This window comes from Callospermophilus lateralis, chromosome 7, assembly GCF_048772815.1.
Source record: "Callospermophilus lateralis isolate mCalLat2 chromosome 7, mCalLat2.hap1, whole genome shotgun sequence".
Taxonomy (NCBI): Eukaryota; Metazoa; Chordata; class Mammalia; order Rodentia; family Sciuridae; genus Callospermophilus; species Callospermophilus lateralis.
In genome coordinates, this window is record NC_135311.1 from 125,692,929 (window position 1) to 125,720,653 (window position 27,725).

Consider the following 27,725-nt stretch of genomic DNA (forward strand, 5'->3'; position numbering starts at 1 on the left):
TTGATAGCCTTTCTCCCCTGCGGTCCCCGGGGATCCTGTCAAGTGTGCAAGGTGTTCCTCACCTTGAGAGTCAGACAGGCAGAGTCAGGTGTGGAAGGGCACAGGCTAGGAGGCAGTAGACCCAGTTTATAGCCACCATAAACTAAGGCTACTATTAAAGACAAATTTTCACAGACGGGTTCTCTGGTAGACTTCCGGCAGAGGGCGCCAGTCGCGGCCCCAGTCATGGGTTTCGGAGTGGCTTTCCCGCCGTGGTGCGGAGGGAGGTCCGCGCTGTGTCACAGGCAGCTCCAGGAGCGAAAGGGAGAGTGCTTTCGCATGGTACCCATCACGGAGGGGCCACGGCAGGTGGGCTTCGGCCCCACCAGTAGAGCAAGTCCAGGGTCTAAGCCACCTCCTCGCACCCTTGGCCCTAAGCTGGCCGGCAAGCTCCCTGGTTAGGCCCCGCCCACTCGGCAAGGCCCCGCCCTTTCCGACCCGGCCCCGCCCCGCCCCCGCCGGTCCCGCCTTGGGGTGCCCCTTGCTCAGCCGCGCCTCCCGGCCCCTGTTCACCGCGGGTTCCTCTTCCCTGTCCCACCTGGTGCAGGTCCAGCCCCTCCAGTGCGCACACCGTATCTGTCCCTGGCGCCTCCGGAGGCCTGAAGAAACAGTGCGGACCCGGCAGAGAGCAGGGGCTGCGCATGGGGTGGCGCACAGCCAGAGTCCCTGGGGTTGGGCAGAGGTCACCTCCTGCCCCAGGGCATGGACAGCACCTCGGTCAGGTCCCCGCCCGGGGCGGGCCGAGCGGCAGTTTGCTAAGGGGGGCGGGCCGGAGGCGTTTCTCCGCCCAGGCAGCGGATCCGGGTGCTGCCAAGCGCCCCATCGTCCAGTTCCCCGGCCTTGGCCCCGCCATGACCGAGCGGCGCGGGGGCCTGGGAGCCCACTTGACCCGCCTGCTGGCTGGACTAGGGGTCCGAAGGGAGCGCAGGGGGAAGGAGACCTCAGAGGAGGCCCAGTCCCGGGATAGGTGAGGGAAGATGGAGAAAGGCCTGCCGGGGTACCCCAGGCAGGTGTGTGTGTGTGTGTGTGTGTGTGTAATGAGTGTTCAAATAAGCGTGTATGAACGTCTCAGAGCATACAAACATATGTGTGGATGTGCCACAGTTGGGATCTGTGAATGTGAAACATCCCTGTTTTTTTTTTGTTTTTTTTGTTTTTTTTGTTTTTTTTTTTTAATATGTGGTGCTGAGAGTTGAATCCAGTGCCTCACACATGCCAGGCAAATGCTCCACCACTGAGCTACAACCCCAGCCCCATCCCTGGGATCCTTTAAAACCTTAAAACAACTGACAATTTCCTAAGTCAGGTGGGCACCTGCACAGGATTTCCTCCCCAGAGATAGTTTAAAGGCAAATGTTCAGTTCCTCCTGCCCTGTGGATTTTGATTCTCACATCACTGACCAATGTTCCTGTTCTTTGAGTTTCTTTGTCATGAGTTTTGACAGGTTTGTGGCATTTGCCCTTAGACACTCCAACAGGTTTTCCCCTGTCATTCCTGCACCTGGAGATAGCTTTAGATTGTAATAACAATAAACCTTTATCCGTCACTTGCTTCATACTTTACCTGGATTGCTCAGTGTAATCCTCATGGCAGGTCTATAAAGCAGGCATTCCCAGTGATTCGAATCCGGAAATGGAGGGTCAGAGAGGTGAAGTCACTTGCCTAAAGTCACAGTTGGGAAGTGGTGGAGCTGGGATACATATTTCAGCAGCCAGACTAGAGCTCAAGTCTGTCCTGAAGCTCTGGTGCTGCAGAGACTGCCGGATTGGCACTAGGGGGCCCAGCCTCCAAACTCTGGGTGTCACTGGCCAGGTGACTTTGAGCAAGTCTATTCACCTCTTTGAGCCCATTCGTGGTAGCTGTCTGAAGGAAAACACCATTGCTGAGCGCAATGGCTGGGCGAATACTGGAAATCCAAGAGAGCCCTAGTAGTTTACAGGTCTACATCCGTGAGTAGCGTAAGGTGTGCTGTCAGGCACAGGGTGTTTGTGTGTCTATGCAGTTACCGGGCAATTTGTTCTGATCTTATCATGACACAGCTGTCTCTGGCCTGCCCCAGGAGGGGTAAGGGCGTGGTGGGGCAGAATAAGGGGAGGGGCTTGTACTGCTCTCTCACCCTAGAGAGGAGAGGCGGGCCCAGCCACCCTATGCCTGGAAGCCTGAGTGCCCTGAGGTGCCCACACCTGGCTACTGCCCTGCCCACCTGGAAGACACACCCTCCTCCTTTACTCTCTCTGGCAGAAACCTGCCCTATAGTCTCAGGCAGGCCTCCCTCTGCTTCTCCCCATGGAGAGGAGGCTGGCTTGGGATGCAGGTGAGTCAGGACTGAGCAGGGCAGGGGATGGGCTGCAGGGCCAGCGTGATGACACATGCCACGGGTACACTTATACTCAGTTCTTCTCAGCCGTGAGAATGGGACCCTGAACTGAGGCTCAAGCCTCTGATCCTGCAGATTACCCAGGGAGGGGGTCTGGAAGGACAAAAGCACTTCCTCATATTGTCCCCCTTGGTGTGGTAATGTCCAACCAACACTAGGAGTGGGATAAACCTGGTGGCCTAACTCCACATCAGACTAGTTGTGTGGCTCCAAGCAAGTCACTTTGCCTTTCTGGGTCCCAATTTCCTTGTCTGAAAAATGAGAGCACCACCTAAGCATCCACCTGTTAGGATTATTGTGAGGCTCAAAGGTGATTATTCAGACACAAAACCTAGAGCCTAGCCTGGCACACAAGGACCTCAGCAAAGGTGGAGCTTTGGGGTCATCCGGGCACTGATCTCTCTCTTCATCCTGGCCCTGACACAGGTCCAGGCTTCATTTTGATCCCAGCCCAAGCTATCCCTTTCTCTGCCTCTGGGGGAGAGAGCCAGGGAGGTTGGGATATTTGAGGGCTCATCCTAGCAGGTTGTGGGCTCCGAGAGATGGTGGGGAAGAGGGTTGGGCCCAGGCCAGAGGTGATGGTGTTGGGACGGGAGAGGCTGTTCCATTCCTCTTCCCTGTGCTTCCTTCCTAGGCCCTGGGGTGGCCAGAGCTGCCCTGACCTGGCCCAGGGCCAGGGCAGCACCAGCGATGTCAGCCTCAAGGTAGGAGAGGACCCATAGGGGAGGGAGGAAGGGGACAGAAGCTTGGGGAGGGCTGGGCAGGTGCTGAGAACCCTGACTTACAAGTCAGACAACTGGAGTTCCAGTACTTCCTCTACCACTGATTCACTGTGTGACCTTGGGCAGATTCTTTCCTTCCTCTAAACTTCCACATCCCTATCAGCAGAATGAGTACAATAATGTCTGTCTCAGGACTTTGGGGAGAAATGATATAATGGATGTGAAAATCCTAAACGGGCCTGGATGCTCAGGATACATGTGCTTCCTAATAATGGGGTCCTTGGGAGAGGCATGGAAAGACAGATCCTGTTTCCAGAACCCCCTTCTCCCAGCTCCTTGACTTCTGCATATCTTTAGCTCCTCTTTTTCCTTCTTTCCTGGCATAGCCACCTAGAAGTGACACTGGGCCTGTGGCTTAACCTTCTGGCCAGAGTCCCCTCTGCAGAGGGGACCCAAGTCATGAACTTGACCAGTGTTCTTGGAGGAACAGAGGCAGCCTCCTCTGGAGGTGGCTCAAGAAGCCACAGGGTTCTCTTTGGTCCTCAGTACCATAAGTAATTACTAGTGTTTAAATGAGCACTCATTATGTGAGGTGCTCTGCACAGCACTCCCAGGAGGCAGGTACTGTTAATATCACATCCATGTTACACATGGGGAAACTAGCTAGTGAGTAGCAGAGCTGGGCTTCAGGCCCAGGACACCTCCACCGGGGCCATCACACCTTTCTACTCTGCTCTCCCGAGGTGTCCAGTCCTTGGGGCGCTACGGCTGCATCTATTTCAGAGCTGAGTAATTAAAGCAATTGAGACCAAGGGCCCCTGCTAGGAGAAATTTTGACCCCAGATTTTTGTTCCTTTATTACCAAGGACACAAGCCCATCCTTGAAAACTGGTAATTTGGGGGCCGGTGACCATATGGGTTGGAATTCTGAGCTCTCTCCCCTCATTCCCATCTCAAAGCAGGACTAGGGAAGAGCAGACAGAGGCCAGGTGATCGTTCCAGCTTCAAAGGAACCCTCTTCCTTTCCCCATCATGTCTTTGGTTTATCTTATGCCCAGGTACCTCTTCCCAGGTGTGGGAATTTTAGGCTGGGAGGATAAAAGGGAAGTGGCTCCAGGCTTCTGGTAGCCAAGAGCAGGCAGAGGCCATGGGCACTGAGGCAAGCAAGCCCACTAACCCCTAATCCCAAGGTTAGCATGTGCCAAAGGGCCGGAGGCTGCTGGGAAGGCAAGTAAGCCAGCACTGAGGCTTTGGGAGGCATGGCAAGGCCCGGTGCCCCAGCTCCTGGGAGGCAACGTGGTGCCTGAGATTTCCTTGCTGTGTGACCCTAGTCATGTCCTCTCTGGGTGTCACTTTCCTCCCATAGGGTGGGAACATGTTAAGTGCTTAAGGGCCTCTCCAGAGCCCTGCCCCTTTGCTCAGCTCTAGTGACCTGACAGCTTGGTGTCAGAGCCCTGCTTGGTTCCCTTGTGCCAATGACAACAGCCAGGGAGACCCAGGGACGCCTGGAGGGCAGGGGAGATGCCCTCATTAAGTCTCTGCCTCTGCTTTCTGCCAGGTCCAAGCCCAGAGCCATTCAGAATGGGATCTTCGGGTCCACAGCCATGGTGGTTTCTGGATTCGGAAGCGAGGACGCATCTCTGGGAGAACCGCTCAGCACTTGGGGCGCTTACAGAGGCCAGCTGTGGGCAGCGCCTCTGACCTGGCCCGCTGTGCCCCGCTGGGGTCTGAGAGCCTGGCGCTGGCCGCGGCCTCAGAGGGGCCCACGGGGGCCAGGCCCCCCTCACACCCAGGGCCTGCTCCTCCACATCAGGGACAGGGATCCCTGGGCTGCACCTGCTCGAAAGCCCCCTGCACAGCCTCGGAGGTCCCGCGGAGACTGGAGCCGCCCGGCGACCTGCAAGACACGCCCCTGGCGCCCCGCCCCGCATCCCTCGCCACCGCAGAAGGGGCAAAGGGCGAGCCCGACACCCCAAGGCCGGCGCAATCAGAGCCAGCCCAGGCCCCACACACGCGTCCCTCTGCCAGGAGGACCCGCTACCACATCACTGTCACCCTGCAGGGGGGCAGGCAGGCACCTAGGGAGGAGGGAGAGGAACCGGCCCAACCAGCTCCCCGCCCCTGCGGCCCTGAGGAATCCAGGGGCTGGAAGGAGCCTCCCCAGGGGCCCCGCCCCATCACGGGGTGCCGGGCTGGCCCGCCCCAGGAGCCCCGGCTGAGAGCCCCGCCGCTTCAGGGGAGCACGGCTCAGGAGCTCCAGCCTGGCCGAAAACCTGGGTCCCCGCACAGCCGGTGAGTAGAGGCCGGTCCCACGAGGCGTGCTAGTGGGCGGGGGCCTGGCCTGGCTGCCCTCTCTCTCTCTCGGGTCTCTCTGGCTTGTCCTTGTTTTCCTCCAGCTCCAGGCCCATTCATTTGGTACCCTGAGTGTGACCTGCCCCTGCTACCCGCTCCCCACTCCGATTCTGCCTTCCTCTCCTTCCCTTGTCCCACAGGCTACCTCTGGGACCCCACCGCTCTCCTCCCACCCAGGATGGGGAAATCCCATCATGGAGAGGATGGGTAGGTTGTGGGGGGTCCCCTTCTCAGCAACACCCACCACTCTCCAGTTCTGTTCAGGAGGCCACAGACCCAGCCTGGAAACACACAGTCAGTCAAGGTGCTGGGTGTCCTGGGGCAAGTTGCTTAAACTCTCTGGGCCTTGAGTTGTTGAGTAGATTGGGTAGACAAGATGAGGAAGAAGGAGGTGGTTACAGGCACATGCTTTGAACTCCAGAGCGCTGGGTTGCCAAAATAGCAGGGATGCTTATTAATAACCCCTCTGTGGCAGCATTAATTACCCCACCTGGCTCATCCTGGCGGTCACAGGAGCAGGCACTGAGGTTCCCATGACTTAGTTTTTATTATGTTAAAATGACTCTTCTCAATTTACCCTGTGGTTCAGAGAGGGGATTGTGAATCCCTCAAGGAGAGATGAGCATGAGGCCTCCCTGGGAACCCCAGGAGGGAACCTGGGCCTCAGGCAGGGCTCTGAGGACCTTCTACAGATGGTGTTGCGCGTGCCATTTATGGTTTGTTTTCTAAGCACAAGTTTATTTAATCTTTACAACTGTCCCATGAAGTGGGGGTAATCCCACACCCCTAGTTATGGTGGGTACCAAGGCTCAGCAAGGCTGAGACCCTTGCCCAGAGCCAGCTGGACAGGGAGGGAGTCAGAATGAATGGGGTTTCTGTACCTCCAGCCCCGTGCTCCCCCTGCTCCTGTCTGTAGCCTGTGGGACAAGGGAAGGAGAGGAAGGCAGAATCGGAGTGGGGAGTGGGAGCAGGGGGAGGTCACACTCTGGGTACCAAATGAATGGGCCTCGAGCGGAGCACAGATGCTGCTGGAATCCGGGGTTTTCTGCAATCCTCTAGGGTGACTTTGGCAGCACTGGGCCTGCAGAGGCTGAGCCAGGATGCCCAATCCTCTGGGCAGGGGCCAGTGCACCTGGTCCTAAGCCGAGAAGGAGAAGATGGGGTGGGGGGCCCAGAGTGACCTGAGGACTTGCCTGGGTGCCCCTTGCAGGGAGGGTCCTACAGATAGGGAAGGAGGGTGGCAGGAGCTGGCCTTGGGGAGGAGGAGGGAAAGAGCCAGGGAGTGAGCTGGGGAGCCAGGCTCTCTCTGCCCCTCCCCAGTTCTTTGGACTCAGGCTTGGGTGGGAAGCCAAGGCCCACTTTGGAAGGTGACCTCCAGGGACTTCGTCCCTCTAAGTCTACTTTCTGTGGAGGGTGCTCTATTCCAGGATTGGCCGATGTGAGGGCATGCCCGGGGCTGCAGGGGGAATGTGTGAGGTGTGTCTGGGTGCATGTGTGCCCATGTTTGGGTGCAGGTGAACTGCAAGGGCAGGAGGGCAGGAGGCTGTGAGCTGACCATGTGTTTTGGGAGTGTATACACACATGGGCACTACGATCTCATGTGACTGTGTGACTTGTGCGTCTGTGGGGTGTTGCTGTTTCTCCGTGAGTGGCTGTGCGTGTGGTTGGGGGTGTCTGGCTGTGTTTGTCTCGGGAGGTGTCTGTGTATATTTTTGTGCTGAGTGACTCTGTGGGTCTCTGTGACTCCGTATGACGCGGCATGTGTTTGCCAGCATGTGGGCCTGTGGACTGGTTTGGCCTAGTTTGGGGGTGACTCACAGGTAAGCGGGGAGAACCCAGGACTTGTTGGGTTAGACAAGGCTTTTCCCACACTCCCCCTACTCCCCCCCTCCCCTTGGCCTCTCCCTTCCCAACCCTGCAGCCTTATTTGGAGGTTACGGGTCACCCTGCCAACAAATCCACTTCTGGTCTGGGGCCCTGGAGAAGAGTAGGCTCTGGAAATGGGCACTTGTGCTTTGGTTGCCCAGGAGAGGCAGCTGGGTTGGTGGGGTGTGTCTCCAGAACCAGAACAAAAGCGGGGAACTATAGGCAGGAAGATTCCAGAAGAGTGTGAAAAACATTCCTGCAGTCATGATGGTCCAGGGATAGGGCAGGTGATCTGTCAAGTGGTGACCTCTGTGTCCCTAGAAGTATGCAAGGAGAAGCCAGTGAATACACGCTTGTGGAATGAGTGACGGTCAGGGGTGTTGGCCTGGGGTTGGGCTGGGCTGCAGAGGGCATGGAATTCTGATTGCCAGGAGGTCATGGACAGTCCCTGAGCTGATTACCAGCAGCTTCCTTTGAGCCTGACTCCTGTGGCTTTGCTGAAGTCTGTGGGGCCTTCTGAATGTCGGATTCTTTGTCCCGGGCCCCTGGGTACCACGTGTGTGTGAAAGCTGGCTTCGGGGGAGCCTAGCCAGGGCCTTGCTCATCGCCTGACACCATTAGCACCGCGTGAGTGATGAGCGAAGGGAAGCAAGCGTTAGAAGCAGCGCTGGCCAGGCTCACTGTCCCCCATCGGGAACAGGGAGGCTCGGGGAACAGCAGGTGGTGATGGTGGTGGTTATTCAGAAATGGAGAGGCCAGGGACTCTGGGAGGGGAAGTTCCATGTCTGGGTGTCCTGGGGACAGGGGTGCCAGGAGAAGAAAGGCACTCCGTAATGAGGACGGGGAGGGTGAGGGCCTCAGTGGAGTGCTGAGATTCAGGACTTTGGGTGTCTGGGTGTGGCCTGTTCTCAGGAAGCGCTGGCCTGGGGAAAGGACTGGGAATGCATTTAAGCTTCCCCCTTCCCCATCCATGAGGCTGTCCAGGGCCCCCAGGCCCTGCCCCAGATAGTGACAGAGCCACCAGTGGTCCTGGAGCCAAGTCAGGCTTCCCTGGGCCTCAGCCCCTTTCATCTCTGCCCCTCATAAAACCTGAGTCACTGCCAGGGCCACAGGGCAGGGTCAAAGTTCTGGGTTCCACCAGCTTCTCAGGAGGGAGGGGATGGAGATGGGGGAATTGGGACAGGGGGTCCATTCTTGGCCCATCGTGGGGCCTCTGGGAGCTGCCCATGGAGAGGTGGCACAGACCTAAAGATGGGCTAGCTCTGAGTGGGGTGGACAGGCCACCTTCTCTAGGGCCCTAGGATTTGAGAATAGGATTGCTATGGTCAGCCTAGAGGCCAGCAGGTAGAAGTGGATGGCCCCTCTAGGTCTGAGGTGGCTCCCTTTAGAAAGTCAACCCTCAAAGCAGAGAGTCAGTTTACCAGATAAATTAGGGAGTTTGGAACAATGATTAAGCACTTAGGGTTAGGGTTTAAGTCTTGACTCTGCTACTGTGTGACTCTAGACAAGTTCCTTAACCTCTCTGAGCTTTTTAAAAATCTCATCTGTAAAATTGGAATGTTTGTTTATAATTTAGCAACAACATATTCATTATGGGGTTTCAAATGCATAGGATTCTTCTGAGGGTTCAATAGGATAGTTAATGAAAACAGAAGCGTGTTCGCCAGAGAGCAAGCCCTCAACAAGTGGCCACTTCTGCTGTTGTTACTGTTAAAGCAGAGGAATTCACCAGAGAGTTCTCTGGGGGGTTATGAAGACCCCCAGAGAGCACGGGAGGGTCATAAAGGAAATAGGGGTCAGGTCCCATCCCTAAGGACCCCAGGGAACAGGTGCTGTGCTGAAGAGGCTCATGGGAGTAACGGGCCCAGAGCATAGAAGAGGGGTGGCTGGACTCGGAGTCAGAAGGAGTGACTCAAACCCCAACCTGGCAACTTGGTGCTGCACCCGCAAGGAGAGGATCAGTTTCACAGGAGAGAACTGAGGGAAAAGTACTTTATAAAGCACTGTGTACAAGGGGCTCCATGAGACCCAGAGACCCAGGCAGAATGCTCCTAGTCTGACCATGATCTCCGCATGCTCCTGCGGGAACATGTGCCAAGGTTTGGTCACAAATCTCCAAGTGACACTGGGAAATTTGTGAGTCAAGGTTTAGTTTATACGGCACGTTTTCATTCTCTCTCTCCTGCTAAGATCCTGGCAAGGCCTGAAGCACACACTCTTTGAACAGCCGTTTTCAGTTTGACCATCATGATGCCCGAAAGGGAGAAGGGGCCTGCGCCAGGTCATCCGGTCAGTTAGCAGCAGGGCCCAGGAGGGGCACCTCTGCTGGAGGCCAGAGCCCATTTTTCCTTAATTCTCCTTTTAAGGAGCATGGCAGGAACAGGGTCCGAACATCGCTTGCCTAGTTTCTGGCTTTCTGGTTTCCTTGTTTGTGGCTGCTGTAGGTCTGGACCCAGGGCTCCTTGGGCAGAGACCCAGCCCCACCCACAGGCCAGCGGGCCAACCCATCTTCCTCTCCTTCCAGGGCAGGTCTCAGCTTGCCCTTTGAAAGACCTTGACAGAATCATCTGAAAGGGGACGAGGAGTGGATAGGGGCTCTGATGAAGCAGATCAGAGCTGGGAATGTCTTGTCCACTTTACAGATAAGGAAACAAAGACCCAAGGGCCCACGGACTCTCCTGAGTTGCCCATCCTGACCACAGCAGGCGCGGCTATTCTGTACTTCCGAGAGCCACCCTTGTCCCCTCTGATGCTCATCTCTCTTCTTCCTGGTATCACCTGCAGGGAGCTGGCCCACTGTGACACAGGGACACGTCTGGACAGGTCGCTGGGGCCCAACATGGAGGAGGCAGCTGGGCCTCCAACCCGGGCGGAGGCCCGAGTCATAAGTGCCACATTGACATGGCGGCAGCAGCCCCCTGCCCAGGAAGAGACCAGACACCGTTTTCACAAGGTGTCCCTGGTGACAGGGCCCCGGACAGAAGCCCCCCAGGAGATGCTGGCGCACAATCACTGCAGAGAGGACATCAATGGCTTTGCTACGCGGGAAGAGACAGTGAATTCCCAGGGCCCTCGGGCTGAGGCCGGCCACGGGAAATTCCAGAGCCACGGGCCCATCTTTTCCAAGAAGTACACGCCACCCCCCAAGGAGAAAAGGCCAGTGCGGAGGCTGAAGGAGGCCATGGACCAGGGTGATGGCAGTGCCCAGGCTCCCAGGACCGAGCCACCAGGCATAGGAGCCATGGCCAGGACTGAGCTCTTGGTGCCCTTGCCTGGGCCCCGAGAGCCAAGCCCCCACCCGGGCGTGGGTGTCAGCAGCAGGAACTCCAGGAGCTACGAGGAGTGGAGAGTCACGCGCACTGTGCGGACCACCACGGTAGTGGGAGGGCACGTGGACCGCCGGGTGAGCAGCTCTGTGACAGTGGGGCCATCACCGTCAGGCGAGGTCCTTCCCAGAGGCCGCAATGTGGCCCGTGTCCAGGTGGTGAGCCCCCGCGCCGAGGCCTCGCCCAGCCGCAGCCAGGCCCTGGAGCTGCTGAGCAGCCTGGTGCCTGCAGAGCGCAGCCCACCCACCAGCCGCCTCCCCCGGCCCACAGGTCCCCTGCCAAGGAGACCAGGCCAGGGCAGCACCGAGGGGACAGTCCTGGGGCAGCTACCTGAGACTAGAACAGTTGAGCTCAAGGATAGCTCGGCCCCTGCAGCCATTCCGGAGGGTGCCCATCTGCCTCAGAACCGGCATGTCCCTGAAGCCTGCCCAGGCCAAGATGACGGCAGAGCCCTCGATGCCAGGGGCTGTGAGCTCCCCCGGGTACAAGGAGCCTCCACCCCCAGTCCACTCCCTCTCCAGACTTCTCAGAGCCAAGCAGCAGTGCCCTCTTCTCCCAGACTCCAGAGACATTTCCCCTCCCCGGGCCTGGCCCACCCCCCAGAGCAGCCTGAGGGGCCCACTCACCCTGGGGCCCAGCCCACTCCCCAGGTCCTACCTGCGGGTCAGAGGGAAGGGCTCACTGATGGCCCAGCTGCCCCCACCCCGCCCACGGTGGGGAGCGAGTTTGTTACAGTGCAGGGACAACCTCTGGCTCCATCTTCTGAGCACAGGAAGGCTGTCCCCAGCCTGGGAGGTCTTCCTGCTCAGGACTCTGAAGACGTGCCTGTCGCCCCTACCCAGAAAGAGGCTGTTCCGGGCCACGGTGCTCCCTCTGCCTCCTCTCCCAAGCCAACCAAAGTTGTCCAGGGCCCAGAAGCAGCCTCGAGCACCCTAAAGGGGGCTGTTCAGGGAGCTGAAGGCAGCCCTTCCCCTTCCCTTACCCACGACAAGACCATTCGAGGCCCAACTGTTCCTGCTCCTCTGCTCCCCAAACAGGATAAGGCTATCCAGGGATCCAAAAAGAGCCCCACCTCGTCTCCCACCCAAAAAGAGGTTATCCAGAGCCCCACTGTCCCCCTTGCCCCATCCTCCTCAGTGGACCAGGTGTCCCCCAGCTCAGAAGGCACTCCTGTCCCATTACCCACGGGAACCGAGGTCAGTGTGGAGCCCCAGCTTGTCCCTGACTCCACCGAAGGCAAAACACCCCCAGAACTACCGAGGGAGGAGGACGAGGTGGCCCTGACCGCTGACCTGGAGATTTTCCTGGACACACTGCGGAGCATGGAGCCCCCTGAGATCCTCCGCACTCACCGGCTCCCGCGAGCCCCCCGCTCCTCCTACCTGGCCATGTATGCCACACTGCCCGCCATCGAGGAGGACCAGCCCGGGCCTTGTGTGCAGGAGCCCAGCCCCCAGGAGGTGCCTCCCCTGGAAGAGGAGGAGGAAGAACCCGAGAACCCCTACCTGAGCGACGACGAGAAGCTCCAGCGCAGACAGGAAAAAGTGGGGCCCAGCCCCTCTGGGGACGCGCCTCCTGCCAGGCCCACCCTGGTCTCCTGCTCTCCTCTAGAGATGCTGAAGAAGCACGTATCAGGCGCCAGGAGCCTCCACCCAGAGCCGGGGGCGGACATGCCTGCCAGCAGCCGGCCCACCTCCCGACTGGGAGGCAGCCTCCTCTTTGGCAGTCTGTTGCCTGCCACCAAGGAGGCCTCTGCCCTGGAACCACTGGGCAAAAAGCTGTCTGCTCTGCCGCCCCATGGGGCACCAGGGCTCAGGAAGGTGCCAGGACAGTTGCCCCTGCTCTGTGACAGAAGGCTCCCGCCAGAGAAGCCCGCCTGTGCCGAGCCCCCGGAGGGGTGGGTGAGTGAGGTCTTGGGAGCAAGGGAGGTGCCTGGCCTCTTTTGGGTCAAAGTTTGGGAGGAGAATGGTTCTGGGGGTCCAAGTCCCTGGAGGCGGGAGGCTTGGTCTAAGGTGAAGTTCAGCAAGCCCATTTCTCTGGGCCTCACACTCTGCATCTGCACAGCAGGTTTGCACTGTGGATTCCAAAGGGCTTGGTGGCTTTCATATCCTGTAAGCCCGGGGAGGGAGGTGACAGGCACAGTTCTGGGGCAGAGAGATGAAGCCCTGGTGTTGGAAACAAGGGTGGCATCCTCTGTGGGCCAGTTCCTTGAGGGTAGAGGACAATAGGGAGGACATGGGACCTTTGGAATGGCAAGCTGTGGGGACACAGGTGACCTCGTAGGACTTCTCATCGTGCACTCTGTTCCAGAGCCCAGCACTGAAGACCCAGGGCAAGCTGAACACCAGGCCTGGGAAGGTAGGATGTGAGGCCAGCGGGTGGGGCGGCAGGAGACCCCGCCTGGGGACAGGGCCTGAGGACCTCTGCTGTCCTTCTCAGGTGATCGTCTTCTCAGAACCTGGCTGTCAGGGCACCAGCAGGGAGGTCTGGGACGACACTGCCGATGGCTCAGCCTGGGCCGCTGCCTCTGTGAGGGTGGTGCGAGGCTGGTGAGTGGGGAGCACCTGGCGGGGGCCTGGCTGTGCAGAGGGCAGAAATCCTGGTGGAAACCCCACCAGCTGTGGGCACAGCCTCCTCCCCACCTGTGACCCTGGGGTCTCTGTGCCCACAGCTGGGTGCTGTATGAACGGCCTGAGTTTCAGGGCCGGAAGCTGGTCCTACCTGAAGGAGACATGGACCTCAGAGTCCCTGGGCCAGCGTGGAATACCCAGGGCATCGGCTCCCTGAGGAAGGCTGTCTGCGTAAGTGGACTGGGATTGGGGACAGATGTTGCCCCATCTTCCCTGGACCCTGGGAAGGGGGAGAGCATCAAGTGCCTAGAGTGGAAGAGATCATATGGGGCAGGGGGCAGAAGGAGGCTTATTATGGACTGACCTGTAGATTCCCAACCTTGGAGGCACTGGGGAAGAAAGGGACCTGGGACTATGCAGTGTGGTGGCAGGGCAGGGCCAGGCAGAGGACTAGGCCCAACCTGGAGAGCAACTCAGGGACATCTGCTGGAGCAGGAGGCGTCAGAGCAGCAGAGATAGGCCAGGGTTGCCCATCACCCAGAGCAGGTGCCACCAACATTTGTCCATTCCCTGTTCACAGATGTCCACTGTGTGCCCGGCCCTGTGCCAGGTGATGGCATGTGGGGGAGGCCTGCCCTCTGCCCTGAGGATGCACAGTCAACTAGACTGTGAGGGCTGGTTTCGAGCGGGAAAGCCATATAACCAGGGAACAACCCCCGGCTGCCAGGAGAACAGTGGAGACCAGGAAGAGCTGGGATTTCCAGCCCAGGGACACCTCTTATTTTTGAAGGAGGGATGTGTGGTTTGAAAAGTCAGCATGATAATTTCATATTTGTAAAGTGCAAAACAGGTGCAGTGTGGTGGCACACACCTGTAATCCCAGCAGCTTGGGAGGCTGAGGCAGGAGGACTGCAAGTTCAAAGCCAGCCTCAGCAATTTAGTGAGGCCCTAAGCAATTTACTGAAACTCGGTCTCAAAATAAAAAATAAATAGCGCTGGGGATGCAGCTCAGTGGTTAAGCACCCCTGGGTTCAATCCCTGGTGCTAAAAAACAAACAACAACAACAAAAAAACCATCTAAGGAGACCCAGAAGAAAGCGCGGTGACCAAGCAGGGCCCATCACACTACCTCTGGGGGTTTTGTTCATTGTGACTGTGGCGAGGAGGCGTAACTGGGGCCAGCACTGTGGCGCTCTCCTGGCAGAGATGGCAGCAGCAGGTGAGCCTCAGATAGGGCAGCGGCCCGGGAGGAGGGTTGGTGATTTTCAAAACCTCTCCAGCAACGCACAAATGTTTGTGTGAGCTTCTCACAATAAATTCATCTTCATGGGGGGGGTAATGAAGTAGCAGAGGAAAAACAAGGCTTTGAAGTTAGCAGGTCTTAGAATCATTTGATTCATTCAGCATTGAGTGGGCACCTACTGTGTTCCAGGCATGTGGGAGGTGCTAGGTTGTAACATGGAACAAAAACTACCCTGCTCTGCTCTTGGCTTGGCTCCTCACAAGCCCCGTGACCAGGAGCAGCTTGCTCAATTCTGCCAAGTGTCAATCAATAACACCCATTGGGGGACTAAATGGGACCCACAGGACCTTCACCAGTACTGTGCACTTGGTAGATGCTCCACAGCCATGTGACAGATGAGTGAGTAGGTGAGAAGAAACACCCAGAACACACCAGACCTGCTGCAGCCTGGCATAAGGTGGAAATGCCCACCCGGGGGTTGAGGATGTAGCTCAGTGGTCGGCATGTGCCTAGGCATGTGGCCCTGGGTTTAATCACCAGTAACCACCCTGCCCCTGCAATAAAAGCCAGTCTGGACAGATGCTGGAATTGTATGTAAAGCTGGACCCCAGGAAGTGGCTGTCTTGCCCGCCCCTCTCCCATCAGGCCCCCCAGAGGCAAGGGAAGGGCATGAGGCTTTGCAGGTTCTCCTGGGAACTTGGTCTCAGCTCCCAAAGGTCCAATAAGGATTGTGGTATCAGGCTTGGCTGGCTGACCTTGGAGAGGACACTCCAGTCACCCCTGGTTTCCAGAGACAGCCAGAAAGGTTTTCCTAGAAGCCCTGGAGCCCTGGCTGGACAGCTGGAGGAAGCAGAGCAGGGGCAGGGCAGTCTCCAGGGTGCTGGTTTACCTTACACTGTCCCCACTTCCTCTGCAGGACTACTGTGTCCCCGAGATCTGCCTGTTCTCTGAGGAGGGCCTTGCGGGGGAGCAAGTGAAGCTCACAGAGGCCTTGGAGGACCTTCAGGACCTGGAGACGCCCCTGCAGGTGGCATCTGCTACTGTTTCCGCAGGACTGTGAGTCTAGGCTATTCATTTAACATTCACAGTGCTGCGTGATGGGGATATGGGGTGACAGGACATAGTTCCTGCCCTCAAAAGTGCTCAGTGTGCTGGTGGCAAAGGCAAATAAACGGACAGTAGGAGCCCAGGATTCTGGGATGCGGGCAGCACTGCAGGAACCCAGAAAAGCACAAACCAGCTGGGCTTGGTGGCTCACGCCTGTAATCCCAGCAACTGCGGAGGCTGAGGCAGTAGTTTGGGAAGTTCAAGGCCAGCCTGGGCAACTTAGCTAGACCCTGTCTCAAAAAAAAAAAAAAAAAAAAATTACAAAAAGAGACTGTGATGTAGATCAGTGACATAGTGCCCCTGTATTCAGTTCAATCCCCAGTATCACAACAATAGAACCAAAAAAAAAAAAAAAAAAAAGCATGATCCAGTTGAATTCAGAGGTGGGTAGGGCAGGGGGCCAATCAAAGAAGCCTTCCTGGAGGAGGAGACACCTCATCTAAGACGAGTGGCCCATGAATCTAAGTTCCATGAGAACAGGAATTTGTGTTTTGTTCCATATTGTATCCCTGATGCCCTAAGTAGGGTCTGGTCTACAGTAGATGTCCCTAAATATTTGTTAATTGAATGAATGGGAAAAGATTATATCTGGCAGAGAAAACAGCACATGCAGTGGCCCAGTATGGGGGCTGCGCATGTAGCATGTTTAACATGTATGAGGCACTAGGTTCCAACCCCAGCACCAAAAAACAAAAAATTCAATCTGGACAATGTAAACAGCAAGTGGGAAGCCATGGGGCCAGGAGGAAGGAGGGGCAGATCATTGATCTGTGTGGGCTTCATTGTGAGAGTAATAAGAACTACTAGGGGTTTTAAAACAGGTATGTGTGTTATAAAGAACTGCCCACTGCTGTGTGAAGTTAAAGAGAGCAAGGCCAGAGGAAGGGGAGACCAATGATATGGCCACTGCAAGAGAGGATAGAGGACTGGAGTGTCCTCCTGAGGAAGCCTCTCCCACAAACCCCCTTTCTTCCATCTAAATCTCCCTTCTTATCCACCAATCTGTGTCCCTGGAGCCTGAGGTGCAGTGCCTTTCTGCCTTCTGCCAGGTGGTTGCTGTACCCCAAACCATTCTTTGAAGACACCCCCTACATCCTGGAGCCTGGAGAGTACCCCACCTCGGAGGCCTGGGGTACATCAGATCCCAGCGTGGGTTCCCTGAAGCCCATAAGATTGGTAAGGAGCAGGGCACTCCATGGGCCACTCTGCTCCTGGTCCCAAATAGCATGATCCTGCATCTGTGGACAGGAGAGGGAGAAATAAATGTGGAACCGCACTCCTTGGAGACTATTCCCAGGAGCTCCTACTGGGAACAGGACTGGGAAGAGAGAGGATCAACCCATGGGGTGGGGAGAGAGAGGACATAGGTTGGCCATTTTTAGGGGTCTCAAGAATCTCCTAGGCCCCCATCACTGTCTGTTTTCCCCCACACGTGGGCTGGTGTCTCATCAGTGTCTCCTCTGCAGGGCTGCCCAAGTGTGGAGAAGCCAGGAGAGCCCAAGGTAAAGGTCTGGGCTTCAGGGTCAAAGAGGATCTTTGGTGGGTAGGGATGTGTTGTCACAGTTTGGGCTGGACAACTAGAAAGGAGAGCCTGGGTAGCTCCTCTGGTGCATGGCACAGCAGTTCCTGGGCTGGCTGGGTGTATTTGGGCCCAGATGACACCCCATCAGTCTGCCACTTCTTCCCCCCACCTAGGCTGTGGTGTATGAAGCCCCAGGTTTTCAGGGACAGAGCTGGGAAGTGAGCAGAGACATCTACAACCTGCAGCAGCCCGAGGACAGCCAGAGTCCCCACCTGGCCTCTGTGGGGTCCCTGCGAATTCTTGGAGGCTGGTGAGGACTGAGGATGCCTCCTTTTACCTCCTCACCCAACTTTGCCCTTGGGGTGGGGAGCCACCTGGGCTGCCTAGGGCGGGGGAGCTGTCAGTGACTGAGTCAGTGTGTCCATCATCCCCCTGCTTCCAGCTGGGTGGGCTACGAGAAGGAGGGCTTCCGGGGCCACCAGTACCTGCTGGAAGAGGGCGCCTATGCGGACTGGTCGCAATGGGGAGGTTTTGACCAGTGGCTGACCTCCCTTCGCGTCATCCGGACGGTAAGCAAGTGCAATTGGACTAACCCTCTGCCTCTGGTCACAGCCAGACTTCCCCTGGGACAATCTGAGAGAAGAATTTGCACCCACTCTCCCTGTTTTCCCCGAGTGTTCCCTGAGGGCTTGTCTCTGTGCCTCCTGCGGCTCTTCCCTAGGCCACAACGACCGCTTCACCCCTAATTCTCTTTATGAGTTGGGTCCCCGAGGTCGGACACTCCCAGGGGTTTCTTACCCTGGGCAGGAGAGACCTGACTGTCCCTGGGGCCTAGGACTTCGGGGACCCGGCCGTGGTGCTGTTTGAGGCCGTGGACTTCGAGGGGCCGGGCGTGGAGGTGAGCACGGCAGTGCCAGATGTGGAGCTTGTGCGACACGGCCCGCGCACCCAGGCCATCCACGTGCTCAGCGGCGTGTGAGTGCTCCTGGCCCTGGGAGCGGGGCGGGGCGGGGCGGCCCGGGGCGGCTCGGGGCGGCTCGGGAAAGCTATCGGCCCCTTCTCTGCTGACCCGGACCCATCTTTCCTGCAGGTGGGTGGCCTATGAGCAGGTCGGCTTCTCCGGGGAGCAGTACGTGCTGGAGAAGGGCGTGTACCGCAACTGCGACGACTGGGGCGCGGGCAACAGCGCCCTCGCCTCGCTGCAGCCGGTCTTGCAGGTGCGTGCGGGCCGCGGCCAGCGCGGAGACTCGCGGCCCCGGGAGGCGCGGAGCAGAGAGGGCGTGGCTGGAGGGCCGGCCGCCTGGGGGCGTGGCCTTGGGAAGGGGCGGGGCTAGCGGTGTCTGGCCGAGCCGGGTAGCAGTGGCCTGGCGGGCGGTGTTGAAACCTCGGAGCTGAGGCTGCAGGTTAGCACCTCTCTTGACCCTTGACTCTGGTCCCTCCCTTCAGGTTGGGGAGCACGATCTGCACTTTGTCTCAAAGGTAAGAAGGTGGCACCGCAGGGGCTGGCGGGGCACCCATCCCCTCCTCTCCCATTTCAAAGCTCTCCCTCTCTTGGCCATTCCTTCTGTCCCATTCAGTTGCCCTCCACTTTCATCTCCACCCCTCTTTTCTTCCAGATTCAGCTTTTCTCCGGCCCCGACTTCCTGGGCGACCACATCTCCTTCGAAGATGACCAGGCATCTCTGCCCGCCGCCTTTCAGCCTCAATCCTGCCGAGTCCACGGCGGCAGGTGAGCACTGGGGGAGCGGGGTGTGTCATCCATGTGCTTGGAGCAAGATAGGAGCCCCTCTTTCAGATGATTTTCTTCCACCCCCAGCTTCCTGGAGTTTCGCTGTTCTATCCTGAGGCATTCAGTTTTAAAACAAACCAAAGAAAATGAAGTTTGAATGGAAAATTGTAATAGTATAGTAAAAAGAAACCTGATCTTTTCTTTCTTTCTTTCTTTCCTTCCTTCCTTCCTTCCTTCCTTCCTTCCTTCCTTCCTTCCTTCTTTCCTTCCTTCCTTCCTTCCTTCCTTCCTTCCTTCCTTCCTTCCTTCCTTCCTCTTTCCTTCCTTTCTTTCTTGTCTTGGTGTGTTGCCCAGGTTTGCCTTGAACTCTTAGGCCCAAGTAATCCTTGATCCTTGTGCCTCAACCTCTCAAGTAGCTGAACTACAGGCCTGCCACAGAGCCTGCCAAAAAATATGGGGGGGTGAATATATATATATATATATATATATATATATATATATATATATGTGTGTGTGTGTGTGTGTGTGTGTGTGTGTGTATGTAGTTATAGCTATAGGTGGACACAATGTCTTTATTTTATTTTTTATGTGGTGCTTAAGATAGAGAACTCCATGCCTCATGCTCTATAGACAAGTTCTCTACCACTGAGCCACAACCCCAGCCCCCAGGGGGATGTACTTTATTTATTTATCTATTATTTTTTAGTTTATGTTGGACACTACATCTTTAGTTTATTTTTATGTGGTGCTGAGGATCGAACCCAGCGCCCCACACATGCCAGGCGAGCCAGCCAAGGTGACATTCTTTTTTTTTAATTATTATTAGCTGTTCAAAACATTACATAGCTCTTGACATATAATATTTCATACATTTAATTCAAGTGGGTTATGAACTCCCATTTTTCCCCCGTATACAGATTGCAAAATCACATCGGTTACACATCCACGTTTTTACATACTTCCATACTAGTGTCTGTTGTATTCTGCTGCCTTTCCTATCCTCTACTATCCCCCCTCCCCTGGGGATGTATTTTAAATCCCTGATCTAACATAAAATTTCATGGATGAACACTTCATTCAATATGTGTCTTTAGTAAGAAGGGTTCCCCACCCCACATAGCTACATGTCCTTATTGTATCTAATGACATTAACCATAATTTGTTAATACTATCTAATACCCAGTCCATGTTCATATTTTTCCGTTTGCCTTAAAAATACCCTTGAGAAATTAGCAGGTCATTGTTTGTTTGTTTGTTTGTTTGTTTTCCTCCAGAATACAAATAAGGTACACACACTGCATTTGATTGATTTGGCTTCAAATCTATCAGTCTTCCCCTTTTTGTTCCATACCATTTGTTTGTTTGAAGAAACCCAATAATTTAGCCAGTTGTTTTGGCATGTCTGTAATGCCAGAAGCTTGGGATGCTAAGGCAGAGGATCACAAGTTCAAAACCCAACTCAGCAATTTAGCTAGGCCCTAAAAAACTTAGTGAGACCCTGTCTCAAAGAAAAAAAAAGAAACCCAATAATTTGCTTTGTAATACAGTTTCCTATTTTCTATGTTTGGCTGATTGCTTCCTGGTGATGTCTTTTAACTTGTTCCTTTGACTCTCATATGTCTTGATTAGATTTGGAGTTTTTTATTTTGGCAAAAAGCCTACTACTGAAAAATAAAAACAAAAAACTTTCCCTTTCAACTATTTGACTATCTGAAATAGTTTATATAGACAGTACAGTTTGATCCTTTCACAAAGATCAATGTTTGACTCTTTCTCTTTATCAATTTTCAGAATAATTTCTAAATTGGTTCCTAGCAGCAACCTACAAGCTGACCACAGAATATTTTTTTTAAGTATTATAACAAACTCATGGATTTTGATGTATCTGATATGCTTTAGTCCATTGCAGTAATTAAGTATCCCTTATATACTCAGATTGTTCCATCTTTGGCTAATGAGAGCCCCTTCAAATTGCCTTTGGGTCCTTTTGATATGATTCTAATAGTTTTGGGAATTCCCTTGTTTTTCTGATACAACACGGACGATGCTCCAGGATCATTTGATTCATTTCTTGACCAAACCTGGTATCAGCCATTTCCCAAGGAACTCTGGTTCCTTTTAGTGGGAAGTGGTATTTAGAGACCAAAATCCACTGTTAGGTGTTTCAAAATTTTAATACCAAGATTGCTACTAATAGTGAAAATCACAGAAAGCTGCTCAAGACTTCTTTACAGTTCTTTTTGTCCTCAGAACATTCACCTACCATTTAATATGTATTCAAAATGCACTGTTTTAAATACATTTAAATTTAAAATAATCTTTATTTTATGTGCTTATGTTACCAATCTGATATATAGTTAGTGTCGTTAATTTATTTAAAATTTTTAGGAATACTCTTCTTTTTGGAGAGTGGGTACTAGGGATTGAGCTCAGGGGCAAACCACTATTTTGTATTTTATTTAGAGACAAGGTCTCACTGAGTTACTTAGCAACTTGCTTTTGCTGAGGCTGGCTTTGAACTCGAAATCCTCCTGCCTCGGCCTCCTGAGCTGCTGGGATTACAGGTGTGTGTCACCAAGCCTGGCACTCTTCATTTTTACTTTTGTTGTTGTTGTTGTTGTTCCTGTGCTGGGGATCGATCCCAGGACTTCACCATGCAGGGCAAGTTATTCTACCGCTGAGTACTCTCCCACAACTAATTCCTTTTTTAAAAAAATTTCATAAAATATTTGCATGGTGTCTCTTTTAGCTCAGGACTGTCATATCAAAATGCCCTAGACTCTCTGGCTTAAATAACAGAAATTTAGCTGGGTACAGTGACACATGCTCATAATCCCAGCAACTCGGCGGGCTGCGGGTAGAGGATCACAAGTTCAAGGCCAGGCTGAGCAACTTAGTGAGACATTGTCTCAAAATAAAAAATAAAAAAAGGGTTGAGGCTGAGGATGGAGCTCAGTGGTAGAGAGAGTCCCTGGGTCAATCCCCAGTACCACCACCACCACCACCACTCCCCGACAGAAAAAAGAAATTTTATTTTCTCATAATTCTGGAGGCAAGTCCAAGGTCAAGGTGCTGGCTCGTTCAGTTCCCCAGTGAGGACTGTCTTCATGGCTTGCAGGAGGCTGCATTCTCCTGTGTCCTCATATTGCAGACAGAGAGAGCAGAGCTCCTCTTTCCCTTTCATAAGGATCCCCACCCAGTTGTGGAGTCCCACCCTCACAACCTCCTCTAAACCTAATTACCCCCCACAGACCTCATCTCTAAATACCATCCTGTTGAGGGTGGGGGGGACACAAAGCTCCCACCTCTGTCCTTACCACCTCTCCCCTACCTTCCCCTATAGAGAATATTTCTTAGTATTTACTTTGCTCATCTATTGTTCCTTTTTGAAGATGTATACAAATATCCATTCATGTGTGAATTTGTATATAAATATAGAAAACAAATATGTTTTTGTTTTCTTCTTTCCCCATTTTCTTACACAAAAGGGAGCCTAGTACAATCTGGTGAGTATTCAAAACACTACTGACCCTGCCGTTGACTCAACAGGCTCCTGTGGATGGATGTGGTTGGCAGCTTCCACTCTGCTATTGCAAACAGTGCTGTAATGAGTGGGGTCATGCAAGCATTATTTAAAGGTGTCCTTGGACTAGAGTCCTAGATGTGGGATTGCTGGGTAAATTTCTCATGGAGTGTTGCTTGATATTACCAAATTCCTTCCAAAGGGGCAGTATGATTTCAACCAGTCCTTTCTTAAGTCTGACCTCAGTCCCTGCTGCTGTGGTGCCTGTCCATCCTTGATCCCCCCTGGGCTGGGGGAATTCCATCAGGTCCTTAGACCTCAGGGTTGTCTGGCAGGCCTGGGCAGGGCAGCCTCATAATCCCTCCTGCCCTACTCTTCCACTTCCCTAGCTGGATCCTGTTTGATGACAAGAACTTCCAGGGAGACCAGCACATTCTCTCAGAGGGCGAGTTCCCCACTCTCACGGCCATGGGCTGCCTGTCGTCCACCGTCCTGGGCTCTCTCCGGAAGGTGCCCCTGGTGAGTGCCCCTATCCACTTCTAGGCAACCCTAGAGGCAGAGGGAGAGTCCTTCTGGGGAGTCCTGGCCCTGGCCACAGAGACCCCCCTCACTGCCTGGTGACAGTCCAGGGTCTGGGGACACTCTCCTGGCAGTATCCCGGAGTCAGTGAACGAGCTTGGGAGGGACAGGAGCCTGCAGTGTGCACCCGTGAGTCCAGGGACAGTCTGGACTCGGTGGCCTCACCCCTCCTCCTGCCCCAGCACTTCTCAGAACCCGCCATCTTCCTGTACGGCCTGGAGTGCTTCGAGGGGAAGGAGATAGAGCTGGACCAGGAGGTGCGGAGCCTGCAGGCCGAGGGCTTCAACAACCACGTGCTGTCCGTGCGGATCAAGGGGGGCGTGTGAGTGGTCGTGGGCAGCACAGGGGGGTGGGGGCTGGTAGCAGGGACGAGTAAGCGGCAGGACAGGAGTCCCGGGGTGTCCTCCCCACCAAGCTAGGAAGGAGGATTGCTGGTTCTAGGGCCTGGGCCCCCAGCCCCGTGGACTTCCTGGGACCCTACTTTGCCCTGCACACCCCAAATCTGCTTCCCAGCCTTCTCCTCTCCACTGAGCACCCTGGCCCCGGGCAGAGGAGTCCCAGCAGAGAGAAGAGGAGGTGGAGATGGCCCTGACGCCCCGCCTCTCCCCCTGTCTCTCTCTCTATGTTCCTGTGTCTCTGGCACCTCCTGGGCCCAGCTGGGTGTTGTGTGAGCACAGCGACTTCAGGGGCCGCCAGTGGCTGGTGAGCAGCAGTGAGATCACCAACTGGCTGACCTACAGCGGCACCCAGAGGGTGGGTTCCCTCTACCCCATCAAGCAGGTGGGTAGCACGTCAGGGTGAGCGGGTCCCTGCGGACTGTCCCAGGTGCGCCTCTGTGGGTGTGTGTCTGTGTTTCCCAAGCTCAGCACCCATGTACTTTGTCACAATTTCTGCCCCTTTTATCACTTCTTGTACCATTATCTACTGAAGCATTTTCTCTTTTATTTTACTTTATCCTTGTCCTAAGGAATAATATCCATAAGATCATGACTTTATGTATATATATATGATTTTTTTTCTCAATAGACATCATAAGTTCATTTTCACTGAATTTTCAAAAATAAGTTTCTCCAGCTTGGCCCGGTGACCCACACCTGTAATCCCAGTGGCTTGGGAGGCTGAGGCAGGAGGATTGTGAGTTTAAAGCCAGCCTTAGAAACTAAGCCACTCAGTGAGACTCTGTCTCTAAACAAAATACACAATAGGGCTGGGGATGTGGCTCAGCAGTTGAGTGCCCCTGAGTTCAATTCCGAGTACCAAAAAAAAAAAAAAAAGTTTCTCTAAACTCTAAGCCAGACGTGGTGGTGCACGCCAGTAATTTGGGCTGCTTAGGAGGCTGAGGCAGGAGGATCAACCTGGGCCAATCTGGGCAAGAGCCTGTCTCAAAATAAAACTTTAAAAACTGGGCTGGGGGTGTAGCTCAGTGGTCCCTGGGTTCAATCCCCAAAGTGTTTTTTTTTTTTTTTTCTTTTTCCGTGTGTGTGTGTGTGTGTGTGTGTGTGTGTGTGTGTGTGTGGGCTGGGGATTGAACCCAGGGCCTTATGCATGTGAGGCAAACACTCTGAGTTATATCCCCAGCCCCCAACCAAGTGTTTTATTCCACATAGGACTGAAAAGTGTCTCCTGTCCCACCCCCAGTAGTAAGCCCCTCACTTTGGGAACTGGGTGCCTGTACCTGGCGTCTGGGCCCTTGTCTGGTGTGGGTCTCTTTTTGACCTACGTGCAGCACAGCCATGAGCTCTGTGTATGTGCCTGTTTCCGGGCCTCTGACATCATTCGTGGCTGAGGACCTGTGTGCTCTGGAGGTGACCTCTGCCTGTGACACCTGGTTCAGGGCAGCGTTGCCCACTGGGGGGGTGTCTGAGTCCGAGCGTGCCGCCCCAGTATTCACAGACTCTAATGACATCCTTGCTGGAGGAGCTCCCAGGGATTATCTCCAACGCTGAATTTTTTCAGATGGGGAAATGAGGTCCCAGGGCCGTGGACAAGGATTTGCTCTGCAATCTTGGGCGAGTACTGTACCTCCATGGACCTCTGTTTCCTCATCTTTAAAATGGGGACGGCGTGTGGCATGGTGTGTTTGAGGACTGAAGATCTGTAATGGGCATGGATCCCGGGACCCGAGCTGAACTTCATGGTTGCCCTTATGGCTACTGTTACTGTCACCACCCTCCTAGGTCCCCTGCTGACTTGTGGACTGCCTGGCGTCCACCTTGTCACCACCCCCCTTAGCACGCATGTGTGCCTGGGTTTCTTTGGGAAGCGTGTGTGTGCACCGCTGCCTGCCGCACATCTGTCCTGGTAGCAAACATGGGCACCTGGTGTGGCGTGGCCCAGGCAGCCCTGCGTGTGGTTAAGGTGTGTGAGTCTGCATGTTTGAGTCTTCTGTGAACTTCCATGTCACCTCCTGGGCCATGAGTGTATGTCCGTGTGCCCTCTGCACACGTCTGTGCATATCTGTGGACACAGAATGGTGGGTGAGTGTGACTTGCCCACGTGCCCTCGGTGTATATGCAAAGAAAGGTGACATCGGAGCAGGGTCAGGCAACGTGGGGGCATGGAGGAGGGACTGCGAGCTTGGTCCTAGAGGGTCCGGAGGGGAGCCTGGTGGACATGCCTGCGGGGGACTCCTGACTCTCGCCCTCCCCCTGTCACCAGCGCCGGGCTTATTTCCGCCTCTGGAATGCAGCCCTGGGGGGGTTCCTGGCGGTGCCGGACCACGTGGAGGACATGAAGGCCGGCCGAGTGGTCGTCTCCGAGCCCCGAGCTGGCGGCAGCTGCATCTGGTACTACGAGGACGGGCTGCTCAAGAACCAGGTACCGTGTGGGGCTGGGAAGGGACTCCCGGGCCCCAGGCACCCGCAAGCCCGCCTTGGGGAATCGTAGCCCAGTCAGGAACGGGACCCCGGGACCCTGGGGAGGTGGAGGATGCAGGTGCGGACCCCTGGCAAGTCATGCTGTCCTCGGGGCCTCAGTGTCCAAACCAGGGCTGACCCAGATGCGGAGAAGGAAGCCCCCAGCTCTGCTGTCCTGTTAGTGATGGTCGGCTCCCGCCACGGTTTCCTGGGCACCTACTGTGTTCTAGGTGCTGGACTGTGGCAGTAGGAAGACAGACAGACTCATCCTCCTGAAGTTTATCCCTCTTATCCCTCTGGGGAGGGACAGAAACGACTTAAGTGAGCAAAACGTAGGTCAAGGAAGGAGGACAGGGAGCTTCAAGAGGCTCTGACGGGGTGCCCTTCCTGAGAAGGGGCAGCTGCGCAGACGTCTGAGGGAAGAGCGTTCCAGCAGAGGGATCAGCAAGGGCAAGATGCCAACCTGCCTGGCGCTCTTCTAGGGTTGGGAAGGCTGCCTGAGCGGCTGAGTGAAGTGAGGGAGGGAGAGAGCAAGAGATGGGGTAGGTAGGTAGGTCTTTGTAGGCCATTGTTTTTTGGAGTATTTTTTTCCCTTTTACTTGGAATGAGAGGGAATACTGACTGTGTGCCAGGTGCCATATTAAGCCCTTTGCATGAATGCTTCTTGTAATCCTCAGAGAATGCTATGGGCAGGTTCTGTTCTACTCTGCTTTTTATAGGTGAGAATATCAGAGCCCAGAGAGGTTAAGTGATTTGCTGAAAATCACACAGCCAATAAACGTGTGGAGGTTTGTCTGATGCTAAAACCTACGTCCTAGTGGAGCTCATATTTTCCCAGCCCTTTTATGGTTTTTCATGTGAAGTCCTCAAAAACAAACAAACAAACATCAACCAAAACAAAGCAAGTATTCAGGATTTCTATCTTTAAGAAAACAGAAACTCAGAAGGAGTAAGAGACTTGCCAAGAATCAGGATTCAAATCCAATGTATTGAGGGTGTCTTGGGTATGATAGAGCCCCTATGGGGAAAACAGTGCCTGCCTAATGACCTCCTGGGGCCTCAGGTGGCCCCCACCATGAGCCTGCAGGTAATTGGACCTCCAAGCCTAGGCTCCAAGGTGGTGCTCTGGGCCGAGAGCCGTCTGCCGCGACAGACATGGAGCATCAATGAATTGGGCCACATCTGCAGCCAGATGTTTGAAGGCCGGATCCTGGATGTGAAGGGTAACTGGGTTGTCCGTATGGCAGGGAGCTGCGGGCAGCATCGTCCTGGCTTTCTCTGACCACCTCTGACTCTCCCATTCCTTCCCAGGTGGCCGAGGTTATGACCGGGACCACGTGGTGCTGTGGGAACTGGCCAAGGACAGGGCATCCCAGATCTGGACCATCCATGTCCTCTGAACCTCCTTTCCCCCAGCCCCGGAGGCTTTGCTGGGATGGAATGTTTTTTTAGTTTTGTTGTTGTTGTAACATAAGCTATTTTCTAATATGCTGCTAAGTATCTTTGTCTTTGTGCACCTTGATATTTGGGGTCAGGGATCAGGGTGACGATTGTCCACTGACCTTTTTCCCTACACCCCGGCTGGCATCTCTCCACCATGCAGCGTGGTTTGTCTTCTGGGTTCTTGTTTTGGTGGGCGTGGGGGGTGGGCGTGGTAGGGCTAAGGTGTAAGGCCTGGCTCTGCCACCAGAGGGAGCCGGGGACCAAATTAATTGGTATGTGTGGTCCTTCCTGCAGTGCCCCAAATGATGGGTCCTGAGCCTGTTCCTGAGTGTTGGGGGTGACGGTTCGGAGATTCCACCCCCATCCCAAGATGGTCCCATACTCAGAGGACCCCACCCCAGTATGTCTGAGTATTCAGGTCCGGCACTGGGCCATGGGGACACAGACGCAAATCAAGCCTTGAGGTCCCCA

General features: G+C 54.9%; 1 protein-coding gene across 1 annotated transcript; it reads left to right on the forward strand.

Annotated features, from left to right (window-relative positions):
• The first annotated feature begins 890 nt into the window (after nucleotides 1-890).
• On the forward strand, nucleotides 891-27,211 carry Crybg2 (crystallin beta-gamma domain containing 2). The gene is made up of 22 exons (XM_076863176.2): nucleotides 891-1,006; nucleotides 3,052-3,121; nucleotides 4,698-5,431; nucleotides 10,142-12,584; nucleotides 12,994-13,041; nucleotides 13,123-13,232; nucleotides 13,355-13,484; nucleotides 15,413-15,552; nucleotides 16,653-16,779; nucleotides 17,070-17,105; nucleotides 17,299-17,435; nucleotides 17,568-17,694; nucleotides 17,961-18,100; nucleotides 18,216-18,342; nucleotides 18,572-18,604; nucleotides 18,742-18,854; nucleotides 22,767-22,896; nucleotides 23,139-23,278; nucleotides 23,613-23,736; nucleotides 25,615-25,773; nucleotides 26,875-27,034; nucleotides 27,123-27,211. The coding sequence occupies exons 1-22, from the start codon at nucleotides 891-893 to the stop codon at nucleotides 27,209-27,211; spliced, it is 5,433 nt and encodes a 1,810-aa protein (XP_076719291.2).
• The last annotated feature ends 514 nt before the right edge of the window (nucleotides 27,212-27,725 follow it).

What these genes read in the sequence shown, in the direction of transcription:
- Crybg2 (XM_076863176.2), top strand. Translation starts at nt 891, where the DNA reads ATGACCGAGCGGCGCGGGGGCCTGGGAGCCCACTTGACCCGCCTGCTG. An exon ending in CCAGCGATGTCAGCCTCAAG is followed by an intron (nt 3,122 to 4,697) that starts GTAGGAGAGGAC and finishes GCTTTCTGCCAG; the next exon opens with GTCCAAGCCCAGAGCCATTC. An exon ending in CCGAGCCCCCGGAGGGGTGG is followed by an intron (nt 12,585 to 12,993) that starts GTGAGTGAGGTC and finishes ACTCTGTTCCAG; the next exon opens with AGCCCAGCACTGAAGACCCA.